Source organism: Budorcas taxicolor, chromosome 25 (assembly GCF_023091745.1).
Source record: "Budorcas taxicolor isolate Tak-1 chromosome 25, Takin1.1, whole genome shotgun sequence".
Taxonomy (NCBI): Eukaryota; Metazoa; Chordata; class Mammalia; order Artiodactyla; family Bovidae; genus Budorcas; species Budorcas taxicolor.
Window position 1 is genome coordinate 20,608,862 of NC_068934.1, and position 22,607 is coordinate 20,631,468.

The 22,607-nt window shown below is 38.6% G+C and overlaps 1 protein-coding gene across 1 annotated transcript in view; it reads right to left on the reverse strand.

Moving 5' to 3' along the window:
* Nucleotides 1-22,607, reverse strand: part of LUZP2 (leucine zipper protein 2) — a 269,908-nt gene that overhangs the window by 54,290 nt on the left and 193,011 nt on the right. Inside the window, exon 5 of the mRNA XM_052662305.1 lies at nt 10,127-10,201. Coding sequence (XP_052518265.1) covers nt 10,127-10,201 — 75 coding nt within the window. The remainder of the gene's footprint in view (nt 1-10,126; nt 10,202-22,607) is intronic.

Below are 22,607 nucleotides of genomic sequence, written 5' to 3' on the forward strand. Positions count from 1 at the left end.
GCGTTTACCCTTTTCGTGTAGTTCCATGTTTGGATCAGTGGATCTAGTGGATCTAGTGGATCAATGAAGCAGGAAAGTCTGTTGTCTTCTCCTGTCACAGTAGTATACTCCCAACAAAACTACTGTCTTTGGTATATAATGTCAGCAATATATCTACAGATAGCATCCCATCCTACTTATTGTCTCCTATACAGCCCCTGGGGTCAATTTCTTGAGAGTGACTATGGCTTTGATTTTTCCCAGTGTTCTCTGTTTCCTACTAATGTGTGGTATAAGATTTATCTTTAAGATGAGAGTGTAGATTCCTAGAATAGCAATTTAAGAAATCTTTCTTTTTGGTCATATCACAAGATTGAAAAAAAAAAAAGACAACAGTAAGAGCTGCAACTGGAAATATATAAGAAACAGGACACAGATGTAGTTCCCTCACATTAACCTTGCCCTGTCACATTTCATAAAAATCTGATAAGAGCAAAATAAAAGTCTGTTAAGAAATAGGATGGAGGGGCTTTGTTAACTGGACAGGGGGGAGTAAAGTTGAATAAAAAACTTATACTCAAAATGGTCCCTTTTATTTGCTTGCCTGAGTAGCTAGAGACCTGCTATGGCTGATTATGTTTGTTTTCTTTATATAATTTATCACTAATTTTAATTTATTTATATATATATGTATAAGTTGTCTGTTTTGTTCAGAACTGTAGAGCTAGCACCTAACACAATACCTGACACATGAGAAAGGACACATAAAATTTTTTTTAAATAAATACTTAGTTGAAAATGTTATTTCTCTTTTGTCAGGGAAAGAAGCTATCTCAATAAAAAGAAATGAAGTAATGATTCAGATCACCCTTCCTATTGAGTCTTTGTTATAATCTTGGATGGCCCTAACCTTCTGTTACTGCAGAATAAGTGTGGGTGCTGTTCTCTGGAGTGAGATGTTCCAGGTTCCACTGAACAATTTGGTTATGTTTTCTGTTTCTCATAATACAGTTAGATAATGGAAATAGAGCTAATGTGACGACGTCAAGCAGGTCTTGGCCAGGACTCAAAGTTAACATAGCTTTGAAATGCAGATTTTTCAATGCTCATTCATGCAGGAAATTATTTGATAGTTATTTGATTCACTGCATTCATATCATGGCTCCTCTCAACACAGTATATATATATAAAAGTTAGATCTACGACAGGCACAAAATATGTATGTATGGTGCTGCTGGTGCTAAGTCGCTTTAGTCGTGTCCGATTCTGTGCGACCCCATAGACGGCAGCCTATGTTGACATAATAGACAACTTCCTGAGCAACAGCTAAACTCAGATGCCAAAAGTAAACAATGAATGGCATCAACCTAATACTTCATTTTAAGTAAACATTCTTTAGGCAAGACAAAATTCCCAGTGGAGCGATCGATATATTTGAACATGGGTGAAATCATCTCATCTGCTCATCCAGCCCTCCTGACATTTTCAGGGTCACTTCGGAGAGCAGAATCAACAATACATAGATGTAACCTCCAACTCCTCACCTTTCATAGCCATTGTAGTAAGCTATCCTTCCTCTTAAGTTTCAACCTATTCTTAATCTCATAGTTTTTTACTTCCTTTCTTTTTTTGGATCACAAGCTTGTGAATTGGCCTCCTGTATTAGATTCTGGATTCACTCCTTCATTACACTGTAGATTTTTCCTGCCAGAGACCACAGATTTCTGTGAACAATGCTTCCCTAATTTGTTCATCTTTCTATTAAAAAAAAAGAAAAAGAAAAAAAAAAAGCTCACATCTTTCCAGTTAGTCCCTCTAACTAAATAAAGCCTGTAATTGACACTACTCAGGTTTGGCTTGACCCATCCATGAGCAAGGCCAAGACAATGATTTTACACAATGTCATTACATTTTCATTTATATTGCTAGCTTTAGTCTGTTTTAAAATTGCAAGTAAGGCCACTGTTCACTTTAAAGTTCACTGGAACAGGATGTCACCTAATGAAATATGATGTGACTTATACAAACTATACTTTGCCCTAGATCTTACAACATATCCCCTCTGAGATTCAGCTTTATTTTTGCCCTTGATCTTCTTCCCACACCAAACCACATTTCCCATTTCCTCTGCCACATGATAATAAAATGCAAAGTCTTTAAGGATATCCTGCTTGTAACAATGTCCTTTGTTTATAGTCCATCAAACGTTTCAAGTTCATTCTCATCTAGGAATCTTTACACTTGCTGTTATCTTAGCCTGCAGAACTCTCTTTCCAAATAGCTACATAGGAAACTTCTACTTAAAAAATGTATGTTTCAGCTCACATATTATCTTCTATGAAACATAATAACTGATTACTCTATCAAAGCACACTTCTATCTCAAAGTCTTTATCATATAGTTCTTAAAGGTCTTTTGCAGCCCTTGTCATCAGTGCAAATTATCTTACTGTTAATATGTTTATTGTTTTATCTATTTCTATTTCAGTGTTGGGAAACGGTGTTTGCTATGACCAGTGTGTTCTCTTGACAGAACTGTTAGTCTTAGCCTTGCTTGATTTTGTACCCCAAGGCCAAACTTGGCCTGTTACTCCAGGTATCTCTTGACTTCCTACATTTGCATTCCAATCCCCTATGATGAAAAGGACATTTTTGGGAGGTGTTAGCTCTAGAAGGTCTCATAGGTTTTCATAGAACTAGTTACTTCAGCTTCTTCAGTATCAGTGGTTGGGGTACAGATGGATTACTGTGGTGTTGAATGGTTTACCTTGGAGATGAACTGATTTGGTTGTTTTAGAGATTGCACCCAGGTACTGCATTTTGGACTCTTCTGTTTACTATGAGGACTACTCCACAGTAGTAGATAAAATGGTCATCTGAATTAAATTTGCTCATTTCCTTCCATTTTAGTTCACTGATTCCTAAAATGTCAATGTTCAATCTTCCCATTTCCTGCTTTATCTCATGCAATTTATCTTGATTCATGGACCTAACATTCCATGTTCCTATGCAATATTGTTCTTTACAGCATCAGATTTTCACCACTAGACACATCCACAACTGAACATCATTTCTGCTTTGGCCCAGCCTCTTCATTCTTTCTAGAGTTATCAGCAATTGCCCTCTGTTTATCCCCAATATGAAGAGTATATCATGCAAACTGCTGGGCTAGATGACTCACAAGCTGGAATCAAGATTGCCAGGAGAAATATCAACAACCTCAGATATGAAGATGATACCACTCTCATGTCAAAAAACAAAGAGGAACGAAAGAGCTTCTTGATGAGGGTGAATGAGGACAGTGAAAAAGCTGGTTTAAAACTCAGCATTCAAAAAACTAAGATCATGCCATCCAGTCCTATCACTTCCTGGCAAACAGATTGGGAAAAAGTGGAAACAATGACAGATTTTATTTTCTTGAGCTCAGAAATCACTGTGGATGGTAACTGCAGCTACAAAATTAAAAGACATTTGCTCCTTGGAAGAAAAGCTATGACCAATCTAGACAGCATATTAAAAAGCAGAGACATCACTTTGCTGACAAAGGTTCATATAGTCAAAACTATGGTTTTTCCAGTAATCATGTAAAGATCTGAGAGTTGGACCATAAACAAAGCTGAGTGCAGAAGAATTGATACTTTTGAACTGCGGTGCTAGAGAAGACTCTTGAGAGTCCCTTGGACAGCAAGGAAATCAAACCAGTCCATCATAAAGGAAATCAACCCTGAAAATTCACTGGAAGGGCTGATGCTGGAGCTGAAGCTCCAATCCTTTGGCTACCAGATGCAAGAGCTGACTCACTGGCAAAGACCCTGATGCTGGGAAAGATTGAGGGCAGAAGGAGAATGGGGCAACAGAGGATGAGATGGTTGCATGGCATCACTGACTGAGTGGACATGAGTTTGAGCAAACTCTGAAAGATGATGAAGGACAGGGAAGCCTGGTGTGCTACAGTTCATGGAGTTGCAAAGAGTTGGACAAGACTTTGAGATTGAACAACAACTTCCCCAGTAGCATATTGGACACCTTTGACCTGGGGGCTCATCTTCCAGTGTTGTATCTTTTTGCCTTTTCGTACTGCTCATGGAGATCCATAACACTGTAAAGGAGGCTGTAATACAAGAAGGCAAAGTGGTTGTCTGAGGAGGCTATACAAATAGCTGAGGAAAGAAGAAGAAAAATGAAAGGCAAGGGAGAAAGGGAAAGATATATTCAACTGAATGCAGAGTTCCAGAGAATAGCAAGGAGAGATAAGAAGGACTTCTTAAGTGAACAATGCAAAAAAAAAAAAAAAACAACAACAACAACAACAGAGGAAAACAATAGAATGGGAAAGACTAGAGGTCCCTTCAAGAAAACTGGATATATCAAGGGAACATTTCATGCAAGGATGGGCATGAAGAAGGACAGAAACAGCAAGGACCTAACAGGACCAGAAGAGATTAAGAAGAGGTGGCAAGAATACAAAGAAGAACTGAACAAAAAAGGTATTCATGATCGAGATACCCATGATGGTGTGATCACTCACCTAGAGCCAGACATCCTGAAATGCGAAGTCAAGTGGACCTTAGGAAGCATTACTACAAACAAAGTTAGTTGAGATGATGGAATACCAGCTAAGCTATTTAAAAGCCTAAAAGATGTTGCTATTAATGTGCTTTACTCAATACATCAGCAAATTTGGAAAACTCCACAGTGGCCTTGGGAGTTTTCATTCTAATCCCAAAGAAGGGCAATGCCAAAAAATGTATAAAATACCATACAACTGCTCTCATTTCACATTCTAGCAAGGTAATGCTCAAAATCTGTCAAGCTAGGCTTCAGAAGTATGTGAACTAAAAATTTCCATATGTACAAGCTGGGTTTCAAAGAGGCAGAGGAACCAGAGATCAAATTGCCAACACTTGTTGGATCATGGAGAAAGCAAGGGAATTCTACAAAAACATCTCCTTCTGTTTCATTGATTACACTAAAGCCTTTGATTTTGTGGATCACAGCAAACTGTAGAAAATTCTTAAAGAGATGGGAATAGCAGACCATCTTACCTGCCTCCTGAGAAACCTGTATGCAGGTCAAGAAGTAACAGTTAGAACTGGACATGGAACAATGGACTGGTTCAAAACTGAGATAGGAGTAGGACAAGACTGTATATTGTCACCCTGCTTATTTAACATATATGCAGAGTACATCATGCGAAATCCTGGGCTGGATGACTCACAATCTGGAATCAAGATTGCCAAGATAAATAGCAACAACCTCAGATATGCAGATAATACCCCTCTAATGGCAGAAAGTGAAAAGGAACTAAAGAGCCTCTTGATGAGGGTGAAAGAGGAGAGTGAAAAAGCTGGCTTACAACTCAACATTCAATAAACTAAGATCATGGCATCCCGGTCCCATCACTCTATGACAAATAGAAAGGGAAACAGTGGAAGCAATGACATTTTATTTTCTTGGGTTTAAAATTCACTGTGGATGGTGATAGCAGCTATGAAATTTAAAGACCCTTGCTCTTAGAAGGAAAGCTATGATAAACCTACAGATGATAGTAAAAAGCAGAGACATCACTTTGCCGACAAAGGTCCGTATAGTCAAAGCTCTGGTTTTTCCAGTAGTCACATACAGATGAGAGAGCTAGACCATAAAGGAGGCTGAATGCCAAAGAATTGATGCTTTTGAACTGTGGTGCAGAAGACTCTTGAGAGTGTCTTAGACTGCGAGGAAACCAAACCAGTCAATCCTAAAGGAAATAAATCCTGCATATTCACTGGAAGGACTGATGCTGAAGCTCCAATACTTTGGCCATCTGATTTGAAGGGCCAACTCATTGGAAGAGACTGATGCTAGGAAAGATCAAAGTCCAAAGGAGAAGAGGGAGTCAGAGGATGAGATGGATAGACACCAATACCGACTCAATGAACGTGAATTCGAGGAAACTACGGGAGATAGGGAAGGAAAGGGAAGCCTGGAGTGCTACAGTCTATGGGGTCACAAAGAGTTGGACATGACTGAGTGACTGCACAACACTGCAGTGTAATTTCTTTGAGGGCTGATGTATTTTAATTTTTATTATATATTGGAGCATAGTTGATTAACAATGTTGTGTTAGTTTTGGGTGTACATCAAAGTGATTCAGTTATACATATACATGTATCTATTATCAATTTTTTCCACTCATGTTATTACAGAATATTAATCAGTGTTCTTTGTACTATACAGCCAATATTTTTTTTTTTGCACTATCACTGGTTTCTAAATAAAATATTTGTTAAAATATAAATAAAGGAAATCTCTAGAGAGTAAGTTTTATATAGAAAATAACGAACTGTTTTTCATTTCACCCCGTATATTATGTAATATAAATGTATTATTTTGGACATTAAAATACTAGTGCTTATGCTATAGCTTTGTAAAACTTGTAAGAAATTATTATTTATATATATGTTTGTAGGATGGTAGGAGATTTAGAAGCCATTTTTTTTCACATCTGTATAGGAGTGGTTTTCTCAAGAAAAATGCATTTTTGTGGGGATGCTTAGATACATATGGCAAAGACAACAGTGTCCTCATTTCGTATCTCCTTTATAAAGTTCACAAGGTAACATTCATGTCTGTCTTCATTTCTTTACATGATGTGAAATCCTCAGAGAGATCTTTGTGCACCAATGGCAGTTGTCTTTGGAAAAATCATGAAGGACTGGGAATCCAAAGGCTTTCCCCTTCCCCTACCTTGATTTCACCACGAAATTATCTCTGAATCCTAAAAGGTCATTTGACAAACAGTTTTATTTCTCTGTTCTACATGCTTTGGCCCTTGTACGTAGGATGAATAGCACGTACGTTAATTTACGAAGTTAGATCTTCATCTGCCTGTTTAATCAGTAACAATTTATTATGCTCTTGCCATGTGCACAGTACACTGTGGCAAAAAGAGTTCTTGTTCTTTTACTATTTTGTCCTGGGAGTCTGTGCAGATCACCTACCTGTGTCATCTATAATATGATATAATAATGCATACTTTCCTGGGTCAGATTTTGTGAGGATCAAATGCAAAAGAAACTTCTAATATAAGAATTTGAGAGATAGACTTTTCACACCATAAAGATACTTTTACATTTCAGTAGCTGAGGCTAACTATCCTTCATCCCAACCCAGGAATCAATGTGTCTCCTGCACTGCAGGTGAATTCCTTACATTCTGAGCCATTGGGGAAGTAATATATTGCCACAAAATAACTGATTGTTTAGAAAACGAAGATTGATTCTTAGATCTTGAGATTATTATTGCTTTTATTGGGATAGTAATCTGAGACTTCTTTCACGAGAAGTATGAGATGAGAAACATGTTAGAGTGTGAATATACTGTTTTCATAATGTTTATTAGGTATTTAAGGCTATTTGAGGCCCAGATGTAATATTCTTTGGAACTAGACACATGAAGACAATTTTTAAAAGTCTTGTCTTATATAAAAATGGTGAAGTGACGTGAAGAGCAATTTCATTAAACTGTATTTTCGTATCCATTTTTGAAGTGAGCGAGCATTTCTACCTGTCTTTATGACGACAGTTTATGAGTCTCATATGTATCTTACATGAGATTTGTTGAAATCAACCTCTGGTAATATGCAGTACTTTTATAGTTCACTGTAGCAAATGGAGTGACAAGATCCTGAAGGCTAAAGAGAAAAATTATCACAAAGAAGCAGTCTCTCTAGGTTCTCATTCACTAATAATAGTAGTTACTATGCTTATTGAGTATTTTTCACGTGCCAAGAATTCTCAGGACTTTACTTTTACAGATGTATATAATTTTCCCATCATCATAATATAGTGAATTTTATTATCATTCTATTTTATGGTGAAGTATAAAGAGATTGAGGGATTTGAACATGGTCATATGGTGAAAGGGTTATGATCTGAACAAAGACGGACTCTGGAGAACCTTCTTAAATATTACAGCATATAGTCTGTCATCCCAAATCTAGTCTGGCTTAGTGAGAGCTAAGCAAATAGTGGTGGTGGTAGAAATGGGGAGGAGGAAGACATAGAGTGGATAAGACAAGGAGAGAAAATTATTTTATCTTCAAGGTTCTGTGACTCAGGACAAATTATAACTTGCGCATGATTATCATGTGACACCACCAGCTTTTATAACACATGTACTTAAAATATACATACTCACTCTTCATGTTTCTCTGACTTCATGGTTCCACATATAATTATTTCTAATTTTTGGTGCCCAACAAAATTGTGAGGGATGCAGTGTTTTCTGTTTCTCATAGCACCTGGTACACGGTGGTCACACAAAAAACATTTCAAACCCAGTGAGTCACTCACTGACTAGATGGGTTATTGAAGTCACATCATGGGAAAGGTTTAATGTTATGAAGAACATTCCAACAGTCAAAGTTGTTAAATCTAAGAAGGGGGCCAGCCTGCCTCAGAATCTTGGAAATTCAGTGTCTTCAGAATGTAAAACATACTGCAGAGATTTTGCCAGGGATACCAAAGAAAGGAAATATAGAAAGATGATCTAATTGGACTTTCTGGTTATACATATCTCTGATTTTCTGATTCCACCAATTCCATAAGGAATCAGTTCCCATTTTAAAAATAATATTATGCAGCATGAGTTGAATATGGTCAGAAATTAGCATAATTGGTATAAACGTCTTCTTTCCTAAAGTTAAAAAAAAAAAAAAAAAAAAAAAAAACAACTCCTAAAGCTGAAATCTTGGTAAGGTGAATTATATTTGAGCTAGTCTATAAAAATGTAGGCAGGCTTCCCTAAAATTATTAACTATTACATTAAGTACTTGGATAAATATAAAATGAGACATGTCTGTTTTCTTTATATTGATCAGATTGCATTCTCTCTTTATATGACTAGAAATATTTTTATTATATATAAATGAACCAACAATTCCCCATATGATATAAAGAGAGGGTCTCTTTTTCCACTGTTAGAATGATTGCTAACTCCAATCTAATCAAGAATAGATTTCAGACAGAGGATGCATTGAAAAGTTGTTAAAATGCAGATTATTGCAAAATTGGCCCTGTTGCTTCAGCATAGACTTTATATGCATCTGATTGAGAGCAATGTGGGTTTTTGTATTTCCAAGTCTGAAACACTATGATTTAATTTTCAGTCAGAATTCCCTGTATTAATATTTGCTAGATATATGTTCTAGAAATTAGATAAAACTACATCCATTCAATAAAGGGATGCTGAGTGAACAGAGAAATAATTTCAAAAATCATTTTACCCTTTTCTTCAAGTGAACTAAAGAAAAAATGGAATATTTACTTATAGTTTAATATAGCTGATTTAAAAATGAAAGGAGGCCTTAAGAAATTTTTCCAAATACCATAAATATAAACCAACAGAACCATAATTCTAAATTTTATGACTAATTCCTCCCTCTATATTTTTATTTCCCTTTCTATATACCAATGCCCTATTCTCCATGTATGTCTCATATGAAGAGCATTGATAGGCAAAGGTAGGTATCAGACAGGAATTGTGGTTTCTTTCTGAGCATATATAATTGTAACACAATGAGACACTGACAAAAATAAAATGAAGTAGATGAAATAAGAGAAAAGAAGGCAAAGAAAACCTTTTGGAATTAATGCTGATGAAAGTACAACTTTGTGAACTTTAAAAATGTGACCTTTATGATATGTGAGTTTTATTTCAGTAAAGCTGTTATAAAGACAGAATGCCAGCCACTCTTGCATTATTTTTGCATAAACAGAGGTGCTAAGAGAGCTACATTCTTTGATGTCTCTTCCTCCTGAAATTTAAGATTTCCAAAATAAAAATCATCAGTGACTACTTCCATTTGCTTTACAACTCAGCCATGCAAATTTAAGACATGGCATCTTTGTTGATGCTTTAAAGTATGTCTATTCATTATGTTATGGAATAAGTGTACCAGTAAGGTGAAAAATAAAACCAATGCAATCATCACAGAGCCTAAACCTAAGTATATTTATTGGAGCATCAAAAGTAAGAACCATCTATAACCATCTTGCAAGCACAGCATCTGGAACTGCACTGATAAAACAAGAGAAACAACAAGTATACCCTAGCTTCATCTGCTACAACCAAAGTCGTGATGGCTCATGGTGTAATCAACTTACCCGGTCAAGAGCTGCTTTCTCCAGTTCTTTTTTCGCTACAGCTAATTTTTGTTCCAGATCGGTAAGCTGTTGGGCCTGTAAAATGAGAGAGGTAAATATTTTTTAGTAAATTCTATAATCTTCCCTCTCCACTTTTAAATATCTGTCATTCACTGTCAAATAATTTAAAAAAAAGAAAACTATTGAAATTCATTTAGAATTTAGGTTAAATATATCCTATTATGTGGTCATTTGCTTAAGCTGCAGAAAATGTTATTCCAGATGAATATGCACTAAATGCTTCACTGGATCAAAACATATAGTTGCAAAGTTCCAGCTCAAGTCTTTGAAAATATCTGTGATATAAAACCATCAGTTGTGTTTCTAGTCATTATGGACTAAATTTTGCCCATCCCTAAAACTCATGTTGAAGCTCTACATCCCTTCCCACATACCTTCTTAGTGTATTTGGGGGGGTGGGGCGGGAGGGGGGGTGGATAAAGCCTTTAGGGAGGTAACTGAGGTTAAATGAGGTCATAAAGGTGAGGCCCTAGTCCCATAGAATCAGTGTCCTTATATGAAGAGGAAGAGATACCAGAGATCTCTGTCCATCTTCACAGAGGCAAGAATCAGTGGGAAGTGGCCATCTGCAAGCCAAAGAGAGCTCTCACTAGAAACGGAATCTGCCAGCACCTTAATCGCAGAACCATGAGAAAACAGATTCTGTTACATCACCCATTCTGTGGTAGTTTGTTAAGGTGCCCTGAGAAGACTAATACAATAGCATTCACTTAAAAAAATTTTTTTTCAGTATTACACCAATACAATTCTATCCTACCGTAACTCTGTATCTTTGCAAATATCACAACTGTATTGTTAAAAGAGACTCAGATTTGGAAGACCTGTCAAGTCCTGCCTCCTCCAACTGCTAATTACTGTATATGACTAGTTACATACTGATGAGGAGATGTTCTGCGGGCTCACAAAGGGCCTGCTGCTGCTGCTAAGTCACTTCAGTCGTGTCCAACTCTGTGCAACCCCATAGATGGCAGCCCACCAGGCTCCCCTGTCCCTGGGATTCTCCAGGTAAGAACACTGGAGTGGGTTGCCATTTCCTTCTCTGATGCATGAAAGTGAAAAGTGAAAGTGAGGTTGCTCAGTTATGTCCAACTCTTAGTGACCCCATGGACCACAGGCTCCTCCATCCATGGGATTTTCCAGGCAAGAGTACTGGAATGGGGTGCCACTGCCTTCTCGGCAAAAAGGGCCTACAGAAGGGCCCAAATCCCTCATCCTCAGAGCCTCTTTCTACCTCTCACTTTTGCCCATCTCCTACATTTTAACCAATGAAAACCCTTCAAAACTGGAAGGAACAAGGCTTGCTCTGATGTTCTTGTGAGGTAAGGGGGTTGAGTCCACTTGCCAGAAATCAGAAGAGGGGGCTTATAACTTCTGCAGTGACCAGGACATCCCCACTCTGAATCTCCATCCTGGGCACTATGATGCTGTGGGCCTGGAGCAAGCCTATGTATAGCCAACCAGCAAAGTGCCTATTTGTCTGTTGCTCTTCGTTTCTCTCCCTCACAGTCTGGGAAACAGCACCCTGCACTTCTGTCCTTAATTAACCTTTTTTCTTTTTCCCTAGAGTGAGCCCTAGGCAGGAGGAGAGGGTGAGGATATTTGTCTTGATTATGAAGACCTATATACATTCTTTAGGTGCATGCTTAGTTTTCATCCCCTAAACTGATCTGTACTACTTTCTTGTAAAAGTATTTTCCTGTAGGCACCTGTAGTCCTTACACAGTAACCTAATCATGTACATAAAATATACATGAGCACTTCTAAACATCTGAGACTTCCCTGGTGGCTCAGGTGGTAAAGCGTCTGCCTACAATGTGGGAGACCCGGATTCGATCCCTGGGTCGGGAAGATCTCCTGGAGAAGGAAATGGCAACTCACTTCAGTATTCTTGCCTGGAAAATTCCATGGACGGAGGAGCCTGGTAGGCTACAGTCCATGGGGTCGCAAAGAGCTGGACACCACTGAGTGACTTCAATGTCAATGTCAATGTCTAACATCTAATACTGTTTAAAAATAAATCATTCTGAGTAAGAGAGTGAGTGAGAGAGAGGTGATGAAGAGAGTTGTTTCCAATTTGAGGCACCTACAAGTGAGTGGACACTCAGACACTCTGAATACTGGACTCCCCTTTGACCATATCCTCCTCTTTCTGATCACCTGACCCCACCATCAAGAGGGCTGTGGGACTATAAGACTCAGTCTTGCAATCCTGGCCTGGGCTTGGGCCACTCTGCTGGCTGTGAATCACGGCTGCCCTGGTTCCAGCCACATTCCTCAACCACAGAGCACTCCAGACTTGCTCTCTGACCGTGCCTGCTACCATGGTCCCTGCCAGAGCTAGCTTCTGTCCCTGGGACTGAGTCCCAAAGGAAGGAAGAAGAGTTTCCCTTCCATCTATTCCCAGTTTCTAGGCCTATGACAGGAGTTAGCGAAGACACCGGAGGGGCAGTAACTGGGCCTTAGTGGGACAGTGGTCATCCCACACCCCCACTGTGACTGTAGGCTCCAGGAGAGGTCCCTGGAACTTGTGTGTGATGACGGCAAGAGTGTCAGCACCAGCCTCAGTGCCAATCAACCATCTTGGCCACCAGCCACCCAGAAATCCCCTGTGTTTTAACTCCTTTTTACTCCCACAAAGCACCTCATGATGTTTGCTTTCTTAGGGACCCTTTTGGTGGGCAGCTATCCTCCTCATTATGCTGTCATTCATTATCTGCAGTCTAGAGGGGGTCTGCATAGATATAAGTCCTCCTGCATCCATCTCTCCCCCTCCACGTGTAGGTTTCAGCCCAAATCCTGTCATCCACACTCTCACTGAAGGATGAATTCAGGGTGGGCAGTGACATGGTGATTCAGTGACCCTGTTTCAGAACAGGTGGGATGAATTCCAACAGAAAAACCATATATGCCTTCAAAAGCTTATTGCCATGAGTTCTCAGGATTTCAAGTATTTACTTCTCCTAAGAACTCATTGAACTTGGTAAAATCTGCCCAAGAGATCTTGGGAGACAAAAGGTTAGAAAAATATTAAGAAAAGTATTCATAGGATTGCAGGTACTTACTCATATTATCATACTTTGGTCTTAGTTTTGAAAAGATCAGCTACTGGATTAGATCATAGGTAATATTTACAAAACTATAGAAAATAAAAACAGTTCTGTGAGTTTTAAATCATCAGAAGACCTATGAAAGGCAGCAGAGTTTATCAGACAGTGAATTTTATCTGCTGTAAGTCATTTATTTTCTCAATTTAACTCCCATGGTGGGGAAAAATGGGTAGGGTTACTTAAGGGAAGGTAGTCATGAATCTAGAGTAGCTTTCACTTACAGCCAGTCCATTGAGTAAGTATCTATGAAGTGATTAATCTTTTTTCAGACTAAGAAGGACACATCATCTATATACAGAGGTTGAAAATACATATGAGGTAGCAAGCATGTAAAGTGAAATCATGAGGCTCTAACTGCTAAGCTGAGAGTGTGTGTAAGCCACAGGAGAGAACAGCAAGGGGTTTTTCATAGTGGCCTGAGAAGTCACAGTGTTCTCCTCATAAGGCTAACACCAAACGAAACTGTAACAGTTAATTTTTATATATTTTCTCATTTGAGATTTTTTACATGAGAGGCTAGAGTCCATATAATAATTCTTAATTTGCTTAAAAATTATGATGCTCTACAACTCGAGTTTGTATAGACCACAAAATATTGGAAACTGGTTTGGCTCTGCCATCCAGCCTCTTACATCTGGAACTGTTCCTAGCTGTTTTTCTCAAGGATCTACCTTAAACTGAGTAAGGTTATTAAGGATGGAATCAGTGCTGTATTTATAGCAAAAATCATATATATTTTTTTCTTCTAAGAAACAGGCATGCATAGTCATACAGAATGAAGGAAACAGAAAGGACATGATGTTAGGGAGTTGCATTTTATCTGAGATTTCAATGAACCATTTTACACAATTTTGGCAAATGCACACATCTGCAAGGTTCTAATGCATTAGTCATACATCATGTGTATAATTAAATATTTCTGGAAACTCACTGGGACAAAGATTATATTAATCCTCCCCCACTTCCTTGCCTCTAGGTAAGAAGATCCAGTTACCTTCTTTATAATTTTTTTTGTTGAATTTCCCTGAGGTTTGTGGAGTATGAAAGTATTTACAACTCAAAAGGACCTGAAACAACTTTAACACTAAATGTATTAGAATTTTAAACATAAATCAAAAGCACAGAGTCTATGGAAAAGACATGTGTCTTGTGAATGGGATGTGAAGGTAGATTATGGGTAGTGAGAGCAAAAGGAGGCATTAGTCATGGGGCCTATGGAGCTCTATCCATTTGTCCAGATTGTGCTGCTAATTTGCTCCAAGACTTCTGGCAGCCAGGTATTTAAAACAAATTGATAAAATGAAAACTACAGGCCAATCTCACTGATGAACATAGATGCAAAAGTCTGCAACAAAATTCTAGCAAACAGAATCCAACAACATATTAAAAAGATCATACATCATGACTATGTGGGCTTTATCCCAGGGATGCAAGGATTCTTCAATATTCACAAATCAGTCAATGTGATACACCACATTAACAGATTGAAAGATGAAAACCATATGATTATCTCAATAGATGCAGAGAAAGCCTTTGACAAAATTCAACATCCACTTATGATAAAAACTCTCCAGAAAGCAGGCATAGAGGGAACATACCTCAACATAATAAAAGTCATATATGATAAACCCACAGCAAACATTATCCTCAATGGTGAAAAGTTGAAAGTATTTCCCATAAAGTCAAGACAAGGGTGCCCTCTCTCACCCCTACTAGTCAACATAGTTTTGGAAGTTTAAGCCACAACAATCAGAGAAGAAAACGAATAAAAGAAATCCAGATTGGAATAGAATAAGTAAAACTCTCACTGTTTGCAGATGGCACGATCCTCTACATAGAAAACCCTAAAGACACCACTAGAAGATTATTAGAGCTAATCAATGAACATGGTAAAGTTGCAGGATATAAAATTAACAGAAATCTCTTGCATACCTATATGATACAATGAGACAACAGAATGAGAACTTAAGGAAACAATTCCATTCACCATTGCAAAGAAAAGAACAAAATACTTAGGAATACATTTACCTAAAGAACCAAAGACCTATATATAGAAAACTAAAACACTGATGAAAGAAATCAAAGATGACACAAATAGATGGAGAAATATGCCATGTTCATGGATCAGAAGAATCAATACAGTGAAAATGAGTATACTACCCAAAGCAATCTATGGATTCAGTGCAATCCCTATCAAGCTACCAATGGTATTTTTCACAGAACTAGAACAAATAATTTCACAATTTGTATGGAAATACAAAAAAACCTCGAATAGCCAAAGCAATCTTGAGAAAGAAGAATGGAAATGGAGGAATCAACCTGCCTGACTTCAGATTATACTACAAAGCCACAGTCATCAAGACAGTATGGTACTGGCACAAAGACAGAAACATAGATCAATGGAACAAAATAGAAAGCCCAGAGATAAATCCATGTACCTATGGACACCTTATCTTTGACAAAGGAAGCAAGGATATACAATGGAAAAAAGATAATCTCTTTAATAGTTGGTTCTGGGAAAACTGGTCAACCACCTGTAAAAGAATGAAACTAGAACACTTTCTAACACCATACACAAAAATAAACTCAAAATGGATTAAAGATCTAAACGTAAGACCAGAAACTATAAAATTCCTAGAGGAAATCATAGGCAAAACACTCTCTGACATAAATCACAGCAGGAAAAAAAAAAAAAAAATCACAGCAGGATCCTCTATGACCCACCTCCCAGAGTAATGGAAATAAAAGAAAAAATAAACAAATGGGACCTAATTAAACTTAAAAGCTTTTGCACAATGAAGGAAACTATAAGCAAGTGAAAAGACAGCCTTCAGAATGGGAGAAAATAATAGCAAACAAAGCAACTGACAAAGAATTAATCTCAAAACTATACAAGCAGCTCATGCAGATCAATACCAGAAAAATAAACAACCCAATTTAAAAATGGGGCAAAGAACTAAACAGACATTTCTTCAAAGAAGACATAGAGATGGCTAACAAACACATGAAAAGATGCTCAACATCACTCATTATCACAGAAATGCAAATCAAAACCATAATGGGGTACCATCTTATGCCAGTCAGAAGGACTGCGATCCAAAAGTCTACAAGCAATAAATGCTGAGAGGGTGTGGATAAAAGGGAACCCTTTTATACTGTTGGTGGGAATGCAAACTAGTATAGCCACTATGGGGAACAGTGTGGAGATTCCTTTAAAAACTGGGAATAGAACTGCCTTATGACCCAGCAATCCCACTGCTGGGCATACACACTGAGGAAACCAGAATTGAAAGAGACACGTGTACCCCAGTGTTCATCACAGCACTGTTTACAATAGCTAGGACCTAGATATCCATCAGCAGATGAATGGATAAGAAAGCTGTAGTACATATACACAAGGGAATATTACTCAGCTATAAAAAAGAACACATTTGAATTAGTTCTAATGAGGTGGATGAAACTGAAGTCTATTATACGCAGTGAAGTAAGTCATAAAGAAAAACACCAATACAGTATATTAACATATGTATGTGGAATTTAGAAAGATGGTAAAAATGACCCTATATGCAAGACAGCAAAAGAGACACAGAAATAAAAGCATACTTTTGGACTCTGTGGGAAAGGTGAGGGTGGGATGATTTGAGAAAATAGTACTGAAACATGTATATTACCATGTGTGAAACAGATCAATGCCAGGGTCCAGCCCCAGGGAATTCAAAGCGGGGACAGCATTGGCAATATAAAAAAGAGATTAAAAAATAGTATAGTAGGAAAATTTAATAGAGAAAAGATGCTAAATAACTTGGTTTACGGGAAAAACCAATAAAATCTCAGGACAAGAGATTTGCACCATCTACGCTGGGCCACCGGTGCCCACTTGAATATCAAAGGGTGCCCCACCATAGGCTCCCTTTCACGCTGGTCTTAGAAGCAAGGGCAAGTAAGTAATTCCCGCTCCAGATGGGAATTCAGCCAGAAAAGGAGAGGAAGGGAGAGTGAGAAAAAGAGAGATAGACACGGGGGGAGCCAGATTCCCAACAAACTAGGCTGAGAGACTAGTCCGAGAAACTGGTCCATCCTTTATTGTTCAGAAGGCTTTTTATACTTTTGATAGTACATAGAGATCAATGGGTAACACAAAGTTATGCAGCGTTAGCAGCCCAAACTCTTATCAAAACCAGGCTTTTCTCTCTGCATACCTAGTTGTATACACAGGTCGTAGGTGATTTACATCATCTTCCGGCCAAAGGGCCAATTAACATTTTACATCCTTTTTTCTGATAAGGGTTGGTCAACCAGAAGACTTATTTGTGTTGTTCTTCTCAAAGTCTGGTGCCACTCTCAGAAAACACTAAATAAAGTTACACTCTTATATAGCAAAGATACAGCAATTTATAACAAGTAAAAGGAGTACAGTGATTTGTAACAAAAGAAAAGTAATTAACTCAAAAGCCTAGTGTTGCTAACATCAAAACTATTATATATCTTTTTCCATATCCCGTTTACATTGATTAACATCCTCCCAGGTGCCTAAAAGATAAAGAATATGGAGGCCTGGCAGCAATCATTGAGTCAACAGTGAAATCAGTCACCAATATGATTTTTGGCTCTTTAGAAAGGGCTCTGTACCTTTAAGATGTTTTTAAGCTTTGTGCCTCTCGCGGTTGGGGGGCTGCAAGCAATTGTAAGCTGTAAGAGGTCTGGGGGAACCTGTTAGGCAAGCTAGAGAGTTATCAGAGGGGGTTTAACTGAAACATCCCTTTCAAATGCAGAAGTTAAAGCCCTGAGTTGACTTTTTCCAGAGTGTGTCAGAAGAGTGGAAAAGCAGAGTACAAAGGCCGGCAGATTTTTGGTTTTGGGGGTACATGCTCAGGAAATACGAGGGGGACACCCTGAGATCTGACTCGCCTTTACCATCAGGCCTTTGCCGCATGACCTTGTCATGGGTGGGATTCCTCATGCTGGCTCCCGGCAGATCAACAGTCCAAGTTTGATGCATGAAACAGGGCACTCAAAAGTGATGGGGAGAGAGGTGGGAGGCGGGGTTCAGGATGGGGGACACATGTACACCCATGGCTGATTCAAGTCAATGTATGGCAAAAACCACTACAATATTGTAAAGTAATTAGCCTCCAGTTAAATAATTAATTTTAAAAACCCCAACAAATTGTTTCCTCCAAAATTGCCCACATCAGAGACAGTAAACATACCAGAGCCACAGATGGGGCAGGTTTTTCCAAGCAACAGGTTCTAATACAAAGTTATAACAAATGGATGATCCAGTGGATGTTAGCAATTTGATCTCTGGTTCCTCTGCCTTTTCTAAAATCAGTCTGAACATATGGAAGTTCACAGTTCATGTATTGCTGAAGCTGGGCTTGGAGAATTTTAAGCATTACTTTACTAGCGTGTATTATACCCTGTATATGTATATAATACCTCACTATTGCACTCATCTCACATGCATTACTCTTCTACATGAACCATGAACTTCCAGATATTCAAGCTGGTTTTAGAAAAGGCAGAGGAACCAGAGATCAAACTGCCAAAATTTGCTGGATCATCAAAAAAGCAAGATTTCCAGAAAAACATCTATTTCTGCTTTATTGACTATGCCAAAGTCTTTCTTTGACTGTGTGGATCACAATAAACTGTGGAAAATTCTGAAAGAGATGGGAATACCAGACCACCTGACCTGCCTCTTGAGAAACTTGTATGCAGGTCAGGAAGCAACAGTTAGAACTGGACATGGAACAACAGACTGGTTCCAAATCAGGAAAGGAGTATGTCAAGGCTGTATATTGTCACCCTGCTTATTTAACTTCTATGCAGAGGACACAATGATAAACGCTGGGCTGGAGGAGGCACAAGCTGGAATCAAGATTGCTGGGAGAAATATCAATAACCTCAGATAGGCAGATGACACCACTCTTATGGCAGAAAGTGAAGAGGAACTAAAGAGCCTCTTGATGAAAGTGAAAGTGGAGAGTGAAAAAGTTGGCTTAAAACTCAGCATTCAGAAAACTAAGATCATGGCCATCTGGTCCCATCACTTCATGGCAAATAGATGGGGAAACAGTGGAAACAGTGTCAGACTTTATTTTTCTGGGCTCCAAAATCACAGCAGATAGTGACTGCAGCCATGAAATTAAAAGACACTTACTCCTTGGAAGGAAAGTTATGACCAACCTAGACAGCATATTAAAAAGCAGAGACATTACTTTGCCAACAAAGGTCCGTCTAGTCAAGGTTATGGTTTTTCCAGTGGTCATATATGGATGTGAGAGTTGGACTATAAAGAAAGCTGAGTGCCGAAGAATTGATGCTTTTGAACTCTGGTGTTGGAGAAGACTCTTGAGAGTCCCTTGGACTGCAAGGAGATCCATCCAGTCCATTCTAAAGGAGATCAGTCCTGGGTGTTCATTGGAAGGACTGATGTTGAAGCTGAAACTCCAATACTTTGGCCACCTGATGTGAAGAGCTGACTCACTGGAAAAGACTCTGATGCTGGGAAAGATTGAGGGCAGGAGGAGAAGGGGATGACAGAGGATGAGATGGCGGATGGCATCACCGACTCCATGGACATGGGTTTGGTGAACTCTGGGAGTTGGTGATGGACAGGGAGGCCTGGTGTTCTGTGATTCATGGGGTCGTAAAGAGTCGGACACAATTGAGCGACTGAACTGAACTGAACTAGTGTGTGAGATGAGTGCAATTGTGCAGTAGTTTGAGCATTCTTTGGGATTGGAATGAAAACTGACCTTTTTCAGTCCTGTAAAATGAGGGCAATAAATTCATAAAAGAGATGTTTTCAAATGCTCAGTAGGGTGTATTTGGTATTTTGGTGAATGGATAATAATAAGATTGCTTTTTTATGTATGATTCAATGCATCTGCTGCTGTTGTTGCTACGGCGCTTCAGTCATGTCCGACTCTGTGCGACCCCATAGACGGCAGGCCACCAGGCTTCTCCATCCATGGGATTTTCCAGGCAAGAGTACTGGAGTGGGGTGCCATTGCCTTCTCCGTCAATGCATCTATTAGTATATATATGAAGTGTATGCACCCTGCTCAGCAGCACTAACATAGAAGCTGTGGATAGTACTAAAGAGATATAACACAGAACAAAACATCATCACCATCATCTCTACCTTCTACTTTACCACTGAGTTAAGAAGGCAGGAAGTCAACAAGCTCTACTTGCTTCTACTCACTGTCATGAAAGTATAAAGTTGTAGCACCAAGATTATCTTTGGTCATCATTCTCTGATGCTACTCCTGCTCACTTCAACATTAATACTTGGGAGTAATTCTGAGAGACTTGGAAGTGAATGACTAATATATGTAAAAGGACCAAATTTAGATCTCAAATTACACAGGTATAGCTTAGCATAACATCTGGTTAAAGCACTATTAAAAGTAAATGTTAATATGTAAAAAATTAAAAGGTTCAGTAAAGCCTTTACTGGAAAAAAAGAGCAGATATTTTTTTTTTCCTCAAAATTAAATTTTATAAGTATCTTATGCCATTATGTGTATGTGTACATACATCAGCCATACATTTTAGGAGACATTATCTCAACACTCAGTTCCAGAGATGAGGAGGCAATTTCTTAAGGAAAACAAATACTCTATCTCAACTCCCTAGCCAAATGAGTGTAGTGGGTTTAAGTGAAAGTGAAAGTCACTCAGTCAGGTCCGACTCTGCGACTCCATGAACTATACAGTTCATGGAATTCTCTAGGCCAGAATACTGGAATAGGTAGCCTTTCCCTTCTCCAGAGGATCTTCCCAACCCAGAGATTGAATCAAGGTCTCCCACACTGCAAGGAGATTCTTTACCAGTTGAGCCACAAGAGAAGCCCAAGAATACTGGAGTGGGTAGCCTGTCCCTTCTCTAGGGGATCGTCCTGACCCAAGAATCAAACCAAGGTCTTCTGCATTGCAGGCAGATTGTTTACCAACTGAGCTATCAGGGAAGCTGTAGTGGGTTTAGACATCTAATTAATGTCAGGCCAGAGACAAGAAGATATTTACTGGTGTATTCTGTAATGAAAGCTGCCTCTCTGCCTCTGAAGGAATAAAAAGTATATTCTCTTTCTCTGGATAGCATAATATGAGGATATTTAAGTCTAAGCTTAATAGGCATTATTTATAAAACAAAAGAGAGCAGCATAAGGTTGAAACCATCCTATAGAAGAAAGCAAAGCATATAAAATAGTAATATATATATTTTTGTATATGTACAAAAATACAAAACAGGATACACATACACACAAACACAAACTCTGTTGACTTATAAAACTTCACAACCAAACCACATCTGAAGGTAAATGAACCTTGTACTTTCAATTACTGTGAGTAAACAACACTCATTTTTATTAATTAAATGAATTTATATTTTTGTTATTTAAAAATAAAATGATTCAAAATGTCTGCTTCTTGACTGGTAGCTGGGTTTGAACTAGTCCTCCGTCCACAAACAATGACAAGCTAACGATGCCAGCCTGTGAAACTTGAAATATGGGAAACTCACTAGGTAACACTCATGACTATGGATTTCTACTTGAGGACAGTTTCTTGACTGAAGGGCAAAGGGCTGAGTCCACACAGATCACTGTAGCTGCACTGAACTCTGGAGGCAGATACCAGAGTTTGGGGCAAATTAAATGCCTCGAGTATCTGGGGCAGGGCATCAGAGAAAAGCGAGGATAACAGGACAGGGCCTCCAAAAGTCAGGTTGATGAGGAATGCTCCTGCAAGTCCCTGGCTGAGAGTTGGGCTGCACATACTCAGAGCAACATATTACACAAGGCTAACCACAAAGTGACTGTTACATGGCTGACAGCAGACCAGAGACGGTAGAGAGTGAGCACTGCAGAAGGATGTGAGCATTCCATAGGCACTCATAAACCTTGTTAATACCACAGGCATCAAAGTGACAGCCTTTAGATTAACAGCCTTGCACTAGGGAAATGGCTGGTGAACTGTAGCCCAAATTCCAAAGCTGGCCTACGGCCTGTGTCAGTAAATAAAGTTTTATTGGAACACCAACACCTTCATTTATTTATGTATTGTTGTTTTTGTGCTACCATGGTGGAACTGAGTAGTTGTGATAGAGACCATATAAATTTGCAATGACTAAAATATTTCCTGTATGAGAATTTATAGGAAAAGTTTGCTGAGTCCTTTTGTATTATAAAGTCTACTTTAGGCTTGTCTTAAAGTCTAAATCAAATCCTAGAAATAATTCTGGGAGGTGAGACGGGGAAATTTTTGGAGATTTAGCTCAGTCAAGTGAGAGGACTTAAGTTT